This window comes from Panthera pardus, unplaced genomic scaffold (assembly GCF_024362965.1).
Source record: "Panthera pardus isolate Hobbes unplaced genomic scaffold, ASM2436296v1 HiC_scaffold_17, whole genome shotgun sequence".
NCBI lineage: Eukaryota > Metazoa > Chordata > Mammalia > Carnivora > Felidae > Panthera > Panthera pardus.
In genome coordinates this window covers 129,022,536-129,042,993 of record NW_026526732.1, presented here as the reverse complement: position 1 = coordinate 129,042,993, position 20,458 = coordinate 129,022,536, and the positions used below count along the sequence as shown (strand labels likewise).

Sequence of the window (20,458 nt, the reverse complement as noted above, 5' to 3'; positions counted from 1 at the left end):
TATTTTGCTTCTATATATAGGCTGACCTTCTTAGAATGATTTTCAGCACCGACAACAAAAACAAAATCTTTTCCTGTGTGGGTTGCTCCATTCAGCACAAAGTCGTGTTAATCAGAACACCTAATTCCTTCCCATTCTGAATATTCTGTTTAAGTGAGGATGTTTCCCTACAGTCAGCTTTCTGCTTTGGGGGCTCTAGTTTACTGGAACTCTCTAGTATTAGAATAGGGAAAAAAATATACTGTCTTAAAACCCTGTCAGCCCTTGAGCACCTGGCAACAAATTATAGCTGGGGAGTGCCAAAGACCTGAAAATTAGACCTGCCTTGGCTGACAGTATCTTTAAGTATCTAGTTATTTATGGCTCACTTCCTTCCATAAAGAATTTGAAGTACCATATAAAAGTATGTACAAGAGGAGAAAATAAATAGTTGAGATAATCAGGACAAAGAGGAAATAAGACTAAGGAGATAAAACTGGGCCAAGAGTCACACAGAGAAATGTACCCTGAACACTTGTACAGTTGTGGAGGTGACCTGCAAGGTTGGTTCTAAGCATCTGTGGGGCCAAAGTAAGGAGAGAATTATGGTCAATTATGTAACTCATGGTATCCTTAAAATGAAAAACAACCCAGTTGTTCAGGGGAAAGAAGTGTTTGCCATTTCCATCTTCTTAGATCTGAGGTCAGTTCATTTAATGATGTCTCCTAGGGCAGACTATGTGGTACAGAGATCAGCATCCTGGACAGGTATGCCTGGTGCCTTACTAATGGCATTGCCAGCTAGCCCAATTCAGGGGACAATTCAAAAGAAGCTGTTCTAGGTGGGACCAAAACTAAGTGTTTCAAAGGTACAATTTGGTACAGCTCTGCAAAGAGATGCCACATCCTTTCTTGCAGCACTCCACAGTGATGGTCACAAGTAGTCTTTTCGATAAGAATGATTACGAGACTCAAAGTGCAGCAGAAGGAAGCTGGAGGCCAGCTGCTCCCTGTTACTAATGACACTCTAGCCCTCGACCAAGGTGCTTGGGATTGCGGGTGCTTGATGTCATGGCTTCCTCACTGGCCTGTGCATTGGGTCTTCTCAGTAGAGCCAGTCTCCTGTGTTCAGGAGAGGTTCTGCACTTGTCCCCACTGACAGCCAGGTGGAACAGATGCCCCTAAGACCATCACACTGCAGATTTTTGTATATCATCATCTTCCTGAATTCACGCAGCAATAACCTTTGAAATATTTTCCTTAGGTGTTTTTATGTAGACAGTCATGCCATCTCCAAATAAAGACAATCTGTTCATCTGTTTTTGCTCCCCCTACCCTTCCCTCACCCCCCACCATTTCCCCACTAGCTTAGAACTCAGGTTAGTAGAAACAAATAGAAAGAGTGGACATACCTGTCTATCTTCAAGCTGACCCTGAGGGCAAAGCAACTGGTCTTTCATCACTGTGAGTTATATTAGCTGTGGTTCTTGTATTGTGTCATTCATCAGATTAAAGAAATGCCCTGTGTTCTTCATTTCCTGAGAATTTTTATAATGAATGGATGTTGAATTTTTTTCAACTGCTTTTTCTGCATCTACTTTTGCATCTACGATTGCTTTTTCTAATTGTGTGTTGGGTTTTATTTTTTAATCTGCTTATATGATGAATTACATTGATTGATGTTCATATGTTGAGCTAACCTTACATTCCTGGGATAAATCCAGTCCTGACATAGTGTCCCTTGTATGCATTGCTGGATTTAATTTGTTAATATTTTGTAAAAGGTGGTTTGTTTGTTTTCTCATGATGCATATTGGTTTAAAGTTGTCTTTTTTTTGTAATGTCTTTGTCTGGTTTGGTATAAGGGCAATCCTGGTCTCATAAAATTTCCTTATTCTCTATTTCCTGGTAGTGTTTTATAGATTTAGTATTATTTCTTTCTTAACATTGTGATAGAATTCACTTAGTGAAGCCATCTGGCCCCAGAATTTTCTTTGCAAGAAGGTTTTTCTTTTCTTTTCTTTTTTTAATGTTTTATTTATTTTTGAGAGAGAGAGCACGAGCTGAGGAGGGACACAGAGAGAGGGGTACAGCAGATCCAAACTGGGCTCTGCACTGACAACAGCAAGCCCGATGCGGGGCTTGAACTCGCGAACTGCAAGATCATGGCTTGAGCCAAAGTCAGACACTTAACCGACTGAGCCACCCAGGTGCCCGTGGGAAGGTTCTCAATTATATATTCAGTATTTTAATTGATATAGGTTATTTGTTCTTCTTAATGGGCTTTGGTAGTTTGGGTTTTTTTTTGGGGGGGGAATAATCTGTCCATTTTGTATGGATTGTTGAATAGTTGTTGAATTCACCTGCATAAAGTTATTTTATAATATTCTTTCATTATCCTTTTATTACCACTAGGATCTGTCTTTAGTGAGGTCCTATCTTTAATTCCTGACATTGGTAATTTGTACTTTCTCTTTTTCATGTTTTTTCCTAATTTGTCTGGCTAGCAATTTATCCATTTTATTGATATTTCAAAAAAAAAAAAAAAACCGCTCAGCTTTTGGTACACATACATATACAAAGGAACATTATTCAGTCATAAAAAAGAATAAGACCTTGCCATTTGTGACAACATGGATGGGCCCAGAAGGTATTATGCTAAGTGAAATCAGTCAAACAGAGAAAGCTTTTTCTTTTATACAATGACTGAGTAATGTTCCATTGTGTATGTATACCACCTGTTCTTTGTCCATTCATCTATTGATGGATACTTCGGTTGTTTCCTTATCTTGGCTACTGTAAATAATGCTGCAATAAACATACAGATGCTATATATCTTTAATTTTTTGAGGACCCTCCTTACTATACTGTTTCCCACAGTGGCTTCACCGGTTTACATTCCCACCAACAGTGCACAAAGCTTCCTTTTTTTCACATCCTCATCAAAACTTACTGTTTCTTTTTTGATTCTAGAGAATACCATATGATTTCACTTACATATGAAAACTAAAAAATCAAACAAACAAACAAAAGGTTGAAACATACCCATAAATACAGAGAACAAGCCAACAGTTGCCAGAGAGGAGGGTGGTGGAAGGATGGGCAAAACAGGCAAGAGGAAGTGGGAGATACAGCCTTCCAGTTCTGGAATAAGTCACAGGGTTAAAGGTACAGCATAGGGAATATAGTCAATGGTATTATAATAGCATTGTATGGTGACATATGGTAGCTACCACAACATACAGAGTGGTGAGCATACCACAAAGTATGGAGTTGTCGAATCGCTATGTTGTACATCTGAAACTAACCTAACATTGTGTGTCAACTGTCCTTCAATTTAAAAAAATTTATTTTAAACCAGTTTTTGGTGTTCATCAATTTTCTCTATTGTTTTTCTTTCCTTTTTTTTTTTTATTTTATCACTTGCACTCCTATATTTAGTTTTTCCTTTGTTTGGCTTAGTTTGTTCTTAATTTTATTTTTCTACATTTGTAAGGTAGTAGTTCATTGATTTGACACCTTTCCCCTCTCACATAAGCATTTAATGCTATAGGCTTCTTTTGAATTACAGCTTTAGATTCATTCCATACATTATTTTGTGTTGCATCTTAATTTGTATTCATTTGAATGCATTTTCTAATTTTTCTTGTGATTTTTTTTTTCTTTGACTTGGGTTATTTAAAAGTATGTTGTATAATTTCCCAGTATTTGGGAATGTCTTTAGATATTTGTATACTCTTGACTTCTGATTTATTTTCTCTTTGGACATAGGACATTCCTTAAATTTAACTCCTTTTAAGTATTTTGAAATTTGTTTTGTGTCTCAGAAAATCATTTATGTTGATGAATGACCCATCTTCTTGAAAAGAATGTGAATTCTGTTGTATGGTGTGCATAATTTTATATTTGACAAAATTAACAACCTGTGATATATTGGAAATTTTTTAGAAAGTTCTTCACTAAAGATCAGGGCTTTGTTTGTTTGTTTGTTTGTTTTGAGAGAGAGGGGATGCAAGTGATCAAGGGGCAGAGAGAGAGGAAGAGGAGAGAATCCCAGGAGGGGCAGAAAGGGAGAGAGAGAGAAGTGGGGCTTGAGCTCACCCAAAGCAGGGCTCAACCTCACGAACCATGAGATCATAGCCTGAGCTGAAGTCCGATGCTTAACTGACTGAGCCACCCAGCACCCCTAGACCAGTGCTTCTTAATCTCTATGTATCTTATAGCTAAATATTTGTTTTCCCATTTGTCATTATGATTGCCTTGATACCAAGTGATAAACAGAGATGTTAGTATTTAACTTATTATGAAGCATTTTTCCAGCTGGACCTTGCATATCTAATCTTGAAGTTCCATGAATATTCAAGTTCAGCTAGAGTGAATGGGAATCTGTGGAACAATTTTAAGAGTTTTTTTTTATGGTTTAGAAAGACACTGAAAAATAAAAATAAGAACACATATGGCTGTCTTGGAGATGAGTCATTCATTGTCCTATCCTTACACATATCTACTGTGACAATGTCCAGATTTATGTTTTAGAAAGAGACTTGGCAGCACTATCACAGATGGACCAAATAGGGAGACAGACGGTGACTACTTGGGAGTTTCTTGGAATAGTCCAGGTGGGAGATGTTTGTTGAAGGGACAAATCTATAGCTACAATTGGACTAGAATGAAGGGATGGTTTTGAGAGAAATTTTGAGATATAATTTAAAGGTCTATATCTGAAATGAGGTAGTGTTTTAAGTTAGTTTACTCCCAGGTTTCTTCCTTGAGTAACTAGATGGATGATGACCCCATTCATCATGAGGTGGAAAAATAAGATGAAAAGCAGTAGTTGGTTTGGAGAGGGTATTGGATCGCTTTGGCTTAGGACTGTTTTGTTTATATGTTGGATGGGCAATGTGATGAATGATGTGGGGTGGCATGGGCTTTGGATAAGATGTGATATTAGGACATAATTAATATTCTGGTGTATATGATGTGCTATAGTATAGTGGATTCATCTTATTTTAAGCTTAATTCCTGATCTATGTGAAACCCTATCTAGTTGCTATTCACATCATTCTTATATCTCAGACAAATGAACTTACATCAGCAGTTCAGTTAACCTTAGATTACCCATGTGGGAAATGTTTGCAATAGAAAGCACAACCCAGATGATTTAACAAGGGCAATGTCTGGTTATCTCTTGTTGAATAATAAACCACTCCAAACTTAATAGCCTAAGAAAGCCGCCATTTTATTATTCTGTGGTCACAAATTTGGACAGCACACAGTGGAGATAGTTTGTCTCTCATCCGCAATGGCTGGAGCCTTGGGAAGATTAAACAGCTGAGGTGATTTAGAGGGCTAGGGCTGGCACCCTCTTGAGTCTTCTTTACTGACATACCTGCTGTCAGTACCAGGATGGCTTGAAAGCTAGATTCACCTGGGACTGTCCACTAGAGCACCTACACATGATCTTTCTGTGTTACTTCCTTCTCAGAGCATGGCAGCTAGGTTCCAAGAGAGAATGTTCTAGAGAAAGAATTGTGAGAGAGGGTGTGTGGAGAGTGAGCATTCCAAGAAAACCAAGTGTTAGTTGTGTGGCTATTTTGATGTGACCTTGGAAGTCACATAGTATCACTTCCCCCATACTCAATTGATTGAAGCCATTACAACCCACTGAGATTGAAGAGGAAGGGTAGAAGAAATTTGTGGTTGTTTTTGAAATCCCTACAGATGATAACACTTATTTTCCAACCTTGGAAATGTATTGCCTCTTACAGAATGAAAGAGACCAATTCTGGCTCTAAAAAGAGGACATAGAGATCCATTTTTACTACTCATGATTTTCCTGAAAGTTTGGTCCCAGTGCAACCAAAGAGGAATACTTTGTGCTTCTTATAACCTCTTAAAAATAAACAGAAAACAAATTCCTATATTTTATCTAGTAACAAAAATCTCTATCAGTCTTTATATAAAAAGGCATGTACTATAAAGACTTCCTACCTTTGTCCTCCATTTGCACAGTTCTTTCCTACCTACCCCTGAATTAAAAATAAATAAATAAAAACACTTAGCATAACACTCTCCAGTTCCATCCACGTTGCCACAAATGGCCAGATTTCATTCTTTCTCATTGCCAAGTAGTATTCCATTGTGTATATAAACCACAACTTCTTTATCCATTCATCAGTTGATGGACATTTAGGCTCTTTCCATAATTTGGCTATGTTGAAAGTGCTGCTATAAACATTGGGGTACAAGTGCCCCTATGCAACAGCACTCCTGTATCCCTCAGGTAAATTCCTACCAGTGGTATTTCTGGGTCATAGGGTAGATCTATTTTTAATTTTTTGAGGAACCTCCACACTGTTTTCCAGAATGGCTGCACCAGTTTGGATTCCCACCAACAGTGCAAGAGGGTTCCCGTTTCTCCACATCCTCGCCAGCATCTATAGTCTCCTGATTTGTTCGTTTTAGACACTCTGACTGACGTGAGGTGGTATCTGAGTGTGGTTTTGATTTGTATTTCCCTGATGAGGAGTGACATTGAGCATCTTTTTGTGTGCCTGTTGGCCATCTGGATGTCTTCTTTAGAGGAGTGTCTCTTCATGTTTTCTGCCCATTTCTTCACTGGATTATTTGTTTTCCGGGTGTGGAGTTTGGTGAGTTCTTTATAGATTTTGGATACTAGCCCTTTGTCCGATATGTCATTTGCAAATATCTTTTCCCATTCCGTTGGTTGCCTTTTAGTTTTGTTGATTGTTTCCTTTGCAGTGCAGAAGGTTTTTATCTTGATGAGGTCCCAATAGTTCATTTTTGCTTTTAATTCCCTTGCCTTTGGAGATGTGTCAAGTAAGAAATTGCTGCGGCTGAGGTCAGACAGAGAGAGACAGATACCATATGTTTTCACTCTTACGTGGATCCTGAGAAACTTAACAGAAGACCATGGGGGAGGAGAAGGAAAAAAAAGTTAGAGAGGGAGAGAGGCAAACCATATGAGACTCTTAAAAACTGAGAATAAACTGAGGGTTGAGGGGGGTGGGAGGGAGAGGAGGGTGGGTGATGGGCATTGAGGAGGGCACCTGTTGGGATGAGCACTGGGTGTTGTTTGGAAACCAGTTTGACAATAAGTTTAATATTAAAAATAATAATAATAATAAAATAATAAAAAAAATAAAAACAGCTGCTGCTTTGAGTTTTTGAAATTGGTTGGAGCCTTTTTATAATAATATTTCATTGTACAGACATAGCATAGTTTATTTAATCATTTCTCTAGTGATGAATATTTGGGTTATTTACAGTCTTTTGCTTTTATAAACAATACTCCAGGAAGTGGTCTTATACAGTCCTAATTTCCTGTAAGGAGGATACTTTCTAGTAGTTAAAGTAACAAGGTGGTACGTGCATCTGTAATTCTGATAGCTACTGGTATACTATGCTCCTTAGGTCAATAGCTTAAAGACTCAATTGTGAACCTACCAGCAATATAGAGAGTGCTTGTTTTCCCTTGGCTTTGCTCTCAAGTATGGAATCAGATGTATTTATTTTTGCCAATCTGGTATATAAAATATGATAACTTTGTGCATTTTCATCTTTTATTTTTCTTAAGCTTTCATTTGCTTAAGGGTAATTTTTCTTTCCTTTCTGTGAATGTCTTCATATTCTTGGTCCATTTAAAAAATTAGAGGGGGCGCCTGGGTGGCTCAGTCACTTGAACATCTGACTTTGGCTCAGGTCATGATCTTGCAGTTCATGAGTTCAAGCCCTGCATCAGGCTCTGTGCTGACAGGTTGGAGCCTGCTTTGGATTCTGTGTCTCCCTTCTCTCTCTCTGCCCTTCCCCTCCTCATACTCTGTCTCTCTCTCAAATATAAATTAATTTTTTTTAACTTTAAAAATTAGATTGTTGCTCATTTTCTTACCTACTTTTAGGGGCTCTATTCGTGTTTTTGCTTTAGAAAAAGTTTCAGGGGATGGGGAACTGAGAGTAACAGATGAAAGGAGCATAACACCCTAAAAAAATTACTAGATATTAAATAAAGTCAAATACCCTAAATAAGCAGTAGTTACTGTATAGTAAGAAATATCTGTTACTCCTTATTCAGTTACAGATATTAGGCTCTAGGTGGTTGGTTATATCTAAAAGAATGATAATAAAATTGAAAAGATTAAAGAAAAAGCCTCAGTCACAAAGCAGCATTAACCTTGCTACCTATATTTATTATTTTTTTTTACTTGAAACAACTAACAATTATAGGAAAATGTTTTGAAGTTTTAAAACTATTACCCATTATAATTCTTGAACATCATGTTTTGTTTTTTGTTTTTTCACATTACAACCCTCACTTGGACCTATATTAAATAGTGGTATCACAGTACATATTCATGTTATCATAAATATTTTTCATACTTTCTTATAGTCTGTCACTTAATAAATCTGTATTTTATAATTACAATTTTTAATGATTTCATTAAAATGCAGTATATTTTGTAAGCCATTCCCTAATTTGGGCCACTTAGGTTGTTTCCATGTTTTTGCTCTTATAAAGTAATACTGCTGAATATCTTCTTTCATTTATATTTTTCTTTTGTTGAATTATTTCTTTAGGATCAATTCCTGAGTAGAATCATAATAATAACGAGTATGAACATTCTTAAGGATCTTTACATGTATATGTTGTTTCCAAATTGTAAGAATACCTAGTGTAACCCCCCAGTGAATGAGGACAGTGGAACCACACGATGCAGAATGTGCTGGAACCACATCAGCAGGACTGCCATTTTTTCTTTCATTTTAAAAAAATAAAAATTCTTGGGGCGCCTGAGTGGCTCGGTTGATTGAACATCTGACTCCTGATTTAGGCTCAGGTCATGATCTCACAGTTCATGAGTTCAAGCCCTGTATCAGACTCTGCACTGACAGTGTGATGCCTCCTTGGGACTCTCTCTCTCTCCTTCCTCTGCTCATGCTCGCTCTCTCTCTCTCTCTGTCTCTCAAAATAAATAAATAAAAACTTAAGGAAATAAAAATTCTTCTTTAAGTAGATTTTAAAAGTCTATCATGGTTATATTAAATTTCATGTCTTTAATTAGTCACCAACCTATTTTTCAAGTCTCATGAATCAGTATGAATTATTCTAAACTATTTTGCCTCACTCTTCAATTGCTCTCTTAGGCATGTGACCACTGGGTCAGGGGTTGTGCATAATGTTCATGATCCCACTGTCTGTGAGATTGAATACCCCACTTCCCTCTACCTCACCTGAGTGTTCATTTTTGTTCAGGAACAGGTGTACTCAGCGAAGCACTGGCTTTTCTTTCTCATACATCTTCCCTTTCGCTACTGATCCATTTTCTCTCTTAGTATCTTTTTCTTTTGTGATCTCATTTTGATTATTTTAATTCATTCAGCTTTTAAACAAACCATTTGAAAAGGCTCATACTTCTGCCTGGCTTCTTTTACACATTTATCCTTGTTGTTTTATTTATAAATGATGGTGGTGGGAGCACCTAGCCAGAAATGGATCCTTTCTGCAATGTCCTATCTGCCTCAAACCTTCTGTGTTTCCATAATGCACTCCTAACGCTTCTGTGCTACACTGCTACCCCTCTGCTATTTGAAGACGTTCCTTCAGTCTGGAATTTTCTTTTACCTTTCTCCACATTTTGGATGTGTATTAGTTTTGTGGGGTTTTTTGTTGTTATTGTTTGCTTGTTTTTTTTATTTTTTGCCTGGTAACAAATTAATGTCATACTTATTAGATTAAAACCACACAAATTTATTATGTCAGTTTCCTTGCATCAGAAGTCCAGGCACAGGTTGGCTGGGGCCTCTGCTCAGTGTCTTCACAGGTAGAAATCAAGGGGTCAGCACGGCTATGTGCTCTTCTGGAGTTCTGGTCCTCCTCTCAGCCCATTCACCTTGTTGGGAGAATTCATTTCCTTATGATTGTAGGAATTAGGGCCCCACTTATTGCTGACAGCCAGGGCTTCCCCCAACTTTTAGAGGCCTCCCTCAGGTCCTAGCCACGTGGCCCTCTCGCTGTGTGTCAGCTCACTTTTTCCTGGGCCAGCAGGAGAGTCTCTCTGGTTTGCTCAGATGAACTTCAATATAAAGTAACTAATCACAGGGCTGAAATCCCATTCTGTTCCCAGGGCCACCACACTCAAAGGGAGAGATTTACACAGGGCATGTATGACGGGAGTAAAATCTTGAGGCCATTGCAGCCTGCCCAGGATCCAGACACCCTTAGTGTCCAGTTGAAATTATGTTCCTTTCATGAGCCCTTTCCGTAAGCTTTTCAAGTAGTATGACTTGCTCTCTTGCCTTCTTCACACAGCAGGTCTATGTCTTTGGTCTTAGTCTGCTTCAGGTAAGTGAAATAAACCCTTTGAGTTCATAGCATTGCTGTACTGTGAACAATACACTTTACCTTTGGAGTGAGTGGTACTAAATAAATGTTCCACCTTGGCTTGCTTGATCTCCATCCATTATTGAGGTAGCTCTTACTAAGGGTAAAAGTTGTTTTAACAAAATTGAGGGATTTTTCTGAATATTAACAGTCCGTTATGGCACACTTCCAACATACCCACCCATTTAGTAAGCCACATAGGGACAGAGACCATCTTTTTTCTCTCTCTCTACACATAGTAGGCTAAATTTGAATCAGGGCAAATAAAGATTACAGGAAAATTGTTTTTCAGAGGCAGGAAGGCGGGCTTAAAGTGCTTGGAATATAATAAAAAATGAAAGGCAACATTAGAGGCAGTGTGACTCCAGAGTGCCTCAGGGAGGGAAGTGAGGAATGTGGGGAGTGCAAGAAACGTAAAACTTATGGATGGGCTTATGGATGTCTCTCCCCAGTGCCTTACCTGCTAGTAGGCTCACAACCAGTGTTACTGGTTATTTACCCACAAGTAGGAAAGTAGGATGCACCTGTGAAGTCTTTATATATTTAAAAAAAATGTTTTGTTTGTTTGTTTGTTTGTTTTAGAGATAGATAGTTCGTGAGCAGGGGAACGGGGCAGAGGGAGAGATCTTACGTAGGCTCCATGCTCAGCATGAAGCTTGATGCGGGACTTGACCCCACAACCACAAGACAGTGACCTGAGCCGAAACCAAGAGTTGGACACTCAACCGACTGAACCACCCAGGCACCCTGTAGTCTTCATATTTTTTAAATCAGTTGTGTTTTGCTTTCCTAATTGTAGCTGGTGCTCAAGATCAGATCGGTTGGGCTTTTGGCCTGGGATTGGAAAGACTGGCCATGATCCTCTATGACATCCCTGATATCCGCCTCTTCTGGAGTGAGGATGAGCGTTTCCTGAAGCAGTTCCGCGTGTCAGATATCAACCAGAAGGTGAAATTTCAGGTAACATGACTTGTAAGAATCAATTATTAATTATAATAATGATTTTCAAGAATTGAAGGGGTCATGCACTTGAAAAGAAACTTGTTGAATTTAAAAATAATGTGAATTTGTGGGGCGCCTGGGTAGCCCAGTCGGTTGAGCGTCCGACTTTGGCTCAGGTCATGATCTCACAGTTCGTGAGTTCAAGCCCCACATCGGGCTCTGTGCTGACAGCTCAGAGCCTGGAGCCTGCTTCGGATTTTGTGTCTCCTTCTCTCTGCCCCTTCCCCGCTCATGCTCTGTCTCTCTCTGTCTCTCAAAAATGAATAAACATTAAAAAAAATTAAAAAAAAAATAATGTGCATTTGAAAAGAAGTTTTAAATAGAGGTCCATAAACACAGGAATTCATAAACCATCGGAAGCTGTATACGGAAGAAAAAAAAGATTTACGAAGCTTTTAGTCTGAGCACAGAACCAACTTTGGGCTTTGTTAATGACCATTTTAATCATTATGAAATAGCCATCTTAAAGTTTAGTTTTTCTGATACTAGTATAGACACACTGGCTTTCTTGTGATTAGTGTTTGTCATGTGTGTCTTTTTCATCCTTGTATTTTCACTCTATGTTCTTAAAAGTGTCTCTTGAACGTTGTGTAGAACTGGGCCTTTTTATTTCATTGGAGTGTTGAATACATCTTACATTTACTATAATTACATGGGATATTCTTGGGCTTAATTCTGTCATTTTTTATTTCTTCCCTCATTTCCCCCTTCTTTTCTTCATTTCTTTATTTGGAAACTGAGAGTTTGTGTTTTTTGGTTTGTTTGTTTTTACATTCCATTTTATTACTCCTGTTACTATTTAGTTTCACCATTTTGTATTATTTTTAAGTGGCTGTTCTAGATTACGATATACATAATTAATGCATCACCCTTTACCATCAGTAGCTATTACACAACTTCATGAGACATTAAATATCCTTCAACAGTGTCATTTTTTTACTCCCCTGATTTTTATATTATTATTGTTATTTTATTTCTCCATGTATTATAATCCCACAGTAGTTGCTCTATTTGCTTCAAATAGCCAGTTGTCTTTTTAAAGAGATTTAAAATGATGTTGTTTTATATCTCCCTTGATACTTACCCCACTGATCATTCCTTTCTGCCGATCTTGGTTTTTCTCTGTGATCATTTCCCTTCGGCCTGGAGAACTTCCTTAAATATTTTCCTGTAATGCAGCATGAATGTGTTCAGTTTGGTTGTTTGGAAATGCCTTTATTTCATTTTTACTTTTTAGGAATATTTTCTTTGATTATAGGTGTCTAGGTTGCCAGTTTGTATGCACACGTGCATGCGCACGCGTGTGGGTGTTTGCATGTGTTTTCCTTTCAGCTCTTGAAACAGGTCATTTCATTGTCTTATCCTTTTACTCTGGTTTGCAGTGGTTTGCCCTGTATATGATTTTCTGTTTTACAGCTTAGAGTTTCACTGTGTTGGATTTAATGTCTTTTCAACCATCTTTGAAACCCTCATCTAATATCTTTTCCAACAATTATACTCTGTTCTTTCTTTTCCTTTCAGGCTGCAACTACATGTGTGTCAGACCGTTTGAAGTTATGCCTTAGTACTTTGATTCTCAGGGTGTGTTTTTTATTATTGGGTTTTTTTCACTCTGTGCTTTATTTTGGATAGTTTTTATTCCCTTATCTTTGGATTTACCAGCCTTTTCTATCTTGTCCACTTAACCATTAAGCCCCTCCAATGAATTCATATTGTACTTACCAGTTCTACAATTTCTATTTGCTTCTTTTTTAGAGTTTTTATTACTCTGGAGGATTCTTCGTCTTCTCACCCATTTTGTACATTTTACCTTAAATTCTTTAGCATCGTCATGTAGTAGTTATTTTTGTCTTTTTAATTCCAACCATTTTGTTACCTGTTGTTCTCCTTTTATTTTTTTTTTTTCTTCTTAGTTATGGGTCACATTTTTCCTGCTTTTTCATGTGTCTCACTTTTATATTGTATATAAAAGAACAAAGAAACCGAAATAGGTAGTATATGTCCTCAGCAAGCCTTGTCCTTTCCCCTGTCAGGCAGCTAAGGTGTGTAGGCCAGATCTCTTCGTTCTAATCAGGAGTTGAACCGGATTTCACATCTGCCATCCCCTTGGTGGTGAGATCTGGCCCTGCAGCAGACTTTGGGATCTATGCACATGAGATGTGATCTCTCTACTTTCCACGAGTTGCCAGCTTCTACCCACCAGTAGCTGCCAAGCAAAAGTATTATGAATGAGGATTGGCTGGCAGTGAGAGCTAGCTAGCCATTCCCCCACTTTCCAGTCTGCCACACCCACCAATGCTTGGCTGAGAGGAGTTTGGCTCATTATTCCTTATTCCAGCAAGGTTTTTTTACCAAAAGCAGGCTAGTTCTGCCCACTCATGCACCAGTAGGGAAAGTATCCATCAATGTCTGTCCCCCAGACAGTAGGACAGTAGAAGGCAGTCTGTTCGATTAGACTTGTGTCCAGATCTCCTCAATATCTTGTATGACAAATAAGATCTCTAAAGTTATTGTTTTCTCATCGCTATAGTGGGGCCGATGGTTTTCTGTGACCTTTTGCCTCCTAACCAGAACTGGAAAATCTCCTATAATTTATTTACATTTTGACTCCATCTTTAATGGCTTTTTTAAAAAATCCTATTTTTTTTTTTTTATTAAAAAAATTTTTTTTTTCAACGTTTATTTTATTTTTTGGGACAGAGAGAGACAGAGCATGAACGGGGGAGGGACAGAGAGAGAGGGAGACACAGAATCGGAAACAGGCTCCAGGCTCTGAGCCATCAGCCCAGAGCCTGACGCGGGGCTCGAACTCACGGACCGTGAGATCGTGACCTGGCTGAAGTCGGACGCTTAACCGACTGCGCCACCCAGGCGCCCCTAAAAAAAATCCTATTTTTTTTTTTAAGGAAGCTGTTTTTTTGTTTTTTTGTTTTTTGGTTTTTTTTTTTTTTTATTTTTTATTCTAGCACCAAGTCCTTCTAGGTTAATTTGGAATAAAGCTCCATCTGAATGATCAAAAGTAAAACCTGGCTAAGGGTGTAAGTTTTTCTCATTCATATTTTCATTTTTTCAGTCATTTATTTAATTGGCAAATATTGATGGAACACCAGCCAACACTGTACAGAGCAGTGTGCCCAACACTGGAGGGACGCACACAGGTGACTAACACAGATGCTACCATAAGTGAGTGGTTTAGGTCCAATCTTAAGTGCACTTTAACTGTCATCTGTTAGGAGACACCAAGATATCCAGGAATAGACTATGGGTTTCTTGTATTACATGTCATTTTTTGTAATTTCTTTTGCTTTCAGATTTTAAAATCAATGTATGCATACTTGCACTATTATATAACCTAAATGGCTGTCTTTGTGTAATAAACTTAAGAATTTCTGATGAGCAGCTAGGATTTGATCACTGAAAAATATAAAATACTTTGTAAATTATAGATCACAGAGAGCTGTTTCCTAATTATTCACTTATAATTAGTATTTATTGATTATATTCTGTGTTAGCTCCCTATTGCTGTCACAATGAATTACCACAAATCTAGCAGCTTAAAACAGTGTCCTTTCTTAGTTCCAGAGGTCAGAAATGCAGAACCAGTCTGAGATTGGGCTGAAACAAAGGTGTCAGTGGGGCTGGTTCCTTCTGGTGGCTCAAGGTGGGAGGGAATCTGTTTCCTTGCCTGTGAAAGTTTATAGGGCTGTTCTTATTCTTGGATCATGGTTTCCTCCCACATTGCCTTTTCCCCTCTCCTTCCCTCTCTGGTCACATCACCTCTGAAATTTTGTCTTCCTCTTACAAGAAAAGAAAAGGACCCTTGTGATTACATGGAGTCTACCAAGATCATTTAAGATAATTTCCACACCCCAAGATCCTTTCTTAATCACATCTGTAAAGTTCTTTTTTTTTTTTTTTCATGTTTGTTTATTTATTTTGAGAGAGAGAGAAACAGAGCATGCACAGGGGAAGGACAGACAGGGGGAGAAAGAGAATCCCAAACACGTTCTGCCCTGTCAGCACAGAGCCCGATGTGGGGCTCGAACCCCCAAACTGTGAGATCATGACCTGAACCGACATCAAGAGTCAGATGTTTATTTATTTATTTATTTTTCCAATATATAAAATTTATTGTCAAATTGGTTTCCATACAACACCCAGTGCTCATCCCAAAAGGTACCCTCCTCAATACCCATCACCCACCCTCCCCTCCCTCCCACCCCCCATCAACCCTCAGTTTGTTCTCAGTTTTTAAGAGTCTCTTATGCTTGAGAGTCAGATGTTTAATTGACTGAGCCACCCAGGAGCCCCTGTAAAGTTCTTTTTGAATGTAAGGTAACATGTTCCCGGGTTCCAGGGATTGGGACGTGGGCATCTTTGAGGAGCCATTATTCAACTTACCATGTATACCTTTATGTATCCCATTTTCATCATGGAAGGTATAATAGAGCAGATTTTGTGTTTAGATAAGTGTGATGCAGACAGTACCTGAGTGTTAGCAGTTTTTACCTATTGGTGTGGAACAGTCATGTTCATATATATGCAAGGAATGAGACTCATTTTGTCACTTAATATTTTTGGTCTGTCTTCAGAAGAATATTTAACATGATCATAATACTGTGCAAGACTCTTCTCCGAGGGGAGGGGAGGAATGTGGCGGGGGAAGGTCTGCTGGCAGCTATTGAGTACGTGGCTTCTCTGGCTGGGAAACCTGGGAGCCATTTGGGAATTGTATTGTGGAGGGCTGGAAGGCGACAGAAATTCCTTTTCTTTCATCTCCCTTGAGGCCATCCAAGATTATGTTTTAGGCTCTCAGCTTCTCTGGCATCTTCCTCTGCATAGTCTTATAAATCCATCTATCCATCTCACCATGATGGCTCTCTTCTAGGGACTAACAACGGTCTGATTTGTATCACCCCAAGACCCCCTCTATGCCACTCTTTCCTGAATACCTTCACACCATTGTGTGTGTCTACTAAGTAAGAAACGCGGGTTATAATGTGATTTTGATTTTTGGTTTCCATTTTACGTGGTTTGAGTTACCTGCTTTGTCTGTTGCGGCTCTCTTTCCCCAACCTGGATCGGTGCTTGAAATAACGTGGATGAACAAGCTGGTGGTTTTATCATACAAGTGTCGTCTCATTCTGCACAAGAGATCTCTGTCCCACACTCCAGCTCCCCTTGCTGGGCTGACTCTGGCATCTGGGCACTGGTTGTGTGTACACCTGCCAATGCCTCTAGGTGAAATTTGCCACTTCAGTGCACTGAGTGGAAAAGTCAGCAAGCCAAGTTTCAGCAATGTTGGTTGTCATGTTTTCACCCCATTAAGGAGTTTTATTGGCTCTCTTTTGTGGGCACAGGCTATACTTATTCGTAATCCTGAATAGTACTTCATACACGTGTCATTGCAGCCGGAACAGGTGAGAATCATGGGCTGCGGTGTGCAAGCCTACTGCACTACACCCTATGTACCCTATGTAAGAGCTAACAACAGTCACACTCCATTGTGTGGCTTAACAGTCATTGAGGCCTTACTCTGTGTCTGTTATTCTAAAGACTTAACATGCCTTCCTTTAGTCCTCTTAATAACCTTCTGAGTTTAGGTACTGTTGTTCTTTCCACTTGACAGATGAGGAAACAGTAGCCAAGTGGTCACTGTGTGTTATGTGTTAGCACATGTTTATTCAGGGCTTCGAAGAGCCATTTCCCAAAGTTCTATCCTGAGTGTAAAATCCATAGGTTGATTCTTCACAGCTAAAAGATTTAAATTTTTCTAACAGATCCAAAGATTGGTGTATAGTTTATAGAAAAATAAAGCATTGAGTAAATCATCCAGGTTATTAACTTACTAGTAACTTACTAGTAACACAAGCTGCTTGTGTTAATGCTTCTCAAACTTCAATGTTCAGATGAATCACCCAAGGAACTTATTAAAGCGCAGATTCTGATTTAGTATGGCTAACATGGAGCCTGAGAGTCTGCATTTCTAGCAAATTACCAGACGATGCCGATGCTGTTGATCCATGGACCACATTCTGCAGCTGCGTAATGATGGGCAAAGTCATCTTACTTGTCAGAGCCTCAGCTGCCTCATCAGTAAAATGAGATAATAAAGTAAGATAGTCTGACCAGGTGATTAAACTCACTTCCTCCTCTGATGCATTCTAAATTTCTGTTTAGTATAACTATTACAACAAATTATGATTCCTTTGCACAAAACTTGAAACTCTTCTTCTTGCCTTTGATTTTGTTACCATAAATTTCAGGTGCAGTACTGTAACACTTTTGTTTTTATGACCTGCCAGAGGTCTTCCTGCCTTCTTCTTTGCCTTCTTTTTTCTTCTCTTCCTTCCTTCCTACCTCCCTTCCCTCCCCTTCCCTTCCTTTCTTTTTTCTCTTCCCTTCTGTCTTTCCTCCCTCCTTTCTTCCTTTCTATCTCCTCTCATTCATTCATTCATTCATTCATTGTATTTGTCAATGAGAGGAGACTGTATAAATAATCTCACATGGTTTAAATGTGTATTTAAACCATGCTCTAGTCAGAGATGTGTTTGTGTACTTTAAGTAATTTATGAAGAGAAGCTGTCAGTACTTAAATTAGAAAACATACAATCCAAGATGTGAAGGATGAGGCTGGATGTACACAAAATGTGGTGCAGGCATCAGCAGGACCTTGACTGTGAAGGTCATCTGTGAGGTCAATCATGGATAGACACCTGAAGGAAAGTGTGTCACAGTTTGTCCTTGCTCTCCCTGTAGTGCCAAGCATCAGCAGGGGATGCTGGGTTATATGAAGACTGGTAGTTTCTAAAGGCTAGGGTTGGCCATTTTCCCTTATTGATGTCTTCCAGCAATCATAGTTCAGTGGCCCACATGTTGTACATTAATTCGTTAAATAGCTTATAATACTTGCCATTTGTTGAGTGCTGTGTACAGGCCACTGGACTAAATATTTTGCTGATATTATAACTTTCATTAATACAATCTAATGGGGTGAGTACTATAAACTGATTTTATAGGTGATGAAACTGAGGCTTGGAACCACCAAGTAACTCAACCATAAGGACTCTAGTAGTAAGTGACTGAGCTAGGATTTTGTCTGCAGTGGACTCCAGCGAGCTCCTGATACTGAACTAGTGAACTCTGTTGTCCCTAGACCAAAACACTATTCTGGAATCAGTAAGATGAAATTGACAGTTTCTGACATCAAGTTGTTTATAGTCTGGAAGAAGAGACAGAATTATCAAAGATAATAATAAAATAATATAGAAGTACTATAATGGAACATGTAGAATTTTGCTGACACTGACCAATGCATGTGGAGGCTAAAATTTTCTTCTTCCTTTTTTTTTTTTTTAATCCTTTTTTCCTAGTTTAATTCTTGAAATCCCTCCATGTCTCTCCAGAATTGTATTAGGACTTGAGCCTGTGATTACATGCTAATCTCCATGGCTTGGACTAGCTCCTAGATCTAGTTCTGCTGTCATTATCATAAATGTTGTCTATAGAGACTTAATGCAGGAAGATGCAGACTTTCTTCATTCTGTCCCCAAATAAATCCAGCTGTAAGAATCCCATCAGCTTTGTTGTGCTGTGGTGATATTAATGGATCTCACAGTTTTTCACTATTTCCATGTGCATTTTTTCCTATCTCACATGTATACAGAAAACACATAACTATTGTTCTTTTTCTAAAAAAGGGATATTTATCCCAGAAGAAACTGCAGGCATATCTCACTTCTTGTGCTGCATTTTATTGCAAATCACAGGTATGGAGTATTTTACAAAATAAAGTTCTGTGGCAACCCTGTGTCGAACAAGTCTATTGACTCCATTTTTCCAGTAACATTTGCTCACTTTGTGTCTCTGTGTCACATATGGGTAATTCTTGCAGTATTTCAAACTTTTTCATTATCATTATATTCCTTAGGTGATCTGTGATCAATGATCTTTGATGTTACTGATGTAAATGTTTTGGGGCACCACCAACCACGCCCGTATAAGACAGTGAACTTAATAAAAAAAAGTGTGTGTTCTGACTGCTCCACCAACCAGCTGGTTCCCATCTCCCTTTCCTTGGGCCTCCTTATTTCCTGAGATACAACAATATTGAAATCAGACCAATTAATCACCCTATAGTGGTCTCTGTGTGTTCAAGTAAAAAGAAGAGTTACATGTCTCTCACTTTAAATCAAGCTACAAATGATGAAGCTTAGTGAGGAAGGCATGTCGAATGCTGAGACAGGCCAAATGCTAGCCCTCTAGCCCCAAACAGTTAGCCAAGTTGTGAATGCAAAGAAAAGTTCTTGAAAGAAATTAAAAGTGCTACTCCAGTGAACACATGAATAAGAAACAAAAGCCACCCGATTGCTGATATGAAGAAAGTTTTAGTAATCCAGATGAAAGGTAACCAGCCACAACAGTCCCTGAAGCCAAAGCTGAATCCAGGGCATCCAGACTCTCTTCAGTTCTGTGAAGGCTGAGCCAGGTGAGGAAGCTGCAGAAGAAAGATTTGAAGCTAGCAGAGATTTAAGGAAAGAAACCATCTCCATAACATCAAAGTGCAAACTGTAAAGCAGCAAGTGCTAACATAGAGGCTGTAGCAAGCTATCCAGAGAATCTAGCTAAGATCATTAATGAAGGTGGATGCACTACACAACAGATTTTCAGTGTAGACCAAACAGCCTTCTGTTGGAGAAAGATGCCATCTAGGACTTGAATAGCTAGAGAGGAGAAGTCAGTGCCTGCCTTCAAAGCTTCAAAATACAAGCTGACTTTCTTGTTACAGGCTAATGCAGCTGGTGACTTGAAGTTGAAGCCGATGCTCATTTACTGTTCCAAAAACCCAGAGCCTGGATGATAGCACATCTGTTTACGACATGGTTTACTGAATATTTTAAGACCTCTCTTGAGACCTACTGTTCAGAAAATCTTTTTCAAAATATTCCTGTTCATTGACAATGTACCTGGTCACCCAACAGCTGTGATGGAGATATATGATGAGATTAATGTTATCTTCATGCCTCCTAACACAGCATCCATTCTGCAACTCATGGGTCAAGGGTTAATTTTGACTTT

The 20,458-nt window shown here is 38.7% G+C and overlaps 1 protein-coding gene across 17 annotated transcripts in view; it reads left to right on the top strand.

Moving 5' to 3' along the window:
• The window catches only part of FARS2 (phenylalanyl-tRNA synthetase 2, mitochondrial), a 619,002-nt gene that overhangs the window by 320,407 nt on the left and 278,137 nt on the right, over positions 1-20,458 (top strand). For all 17 annotated transcript variants that reach the window (XR_002072565.2, XM_019419846.2, XM_019419849.2 and 14 more), the window contains one exon: positions 11,178-11,338. Coding sequence is in view for 16 of the 17 variants with exons in the window: in XM_019419846.2 (XP_019275391.1) it covers positions 11,178-11,338 (161 nt within the window). In the remaining variant the exon portion in view is untranslated. The remainder of the gene's footprint in view (positions 1-11,177; positions 11,339-20,458) is intronic.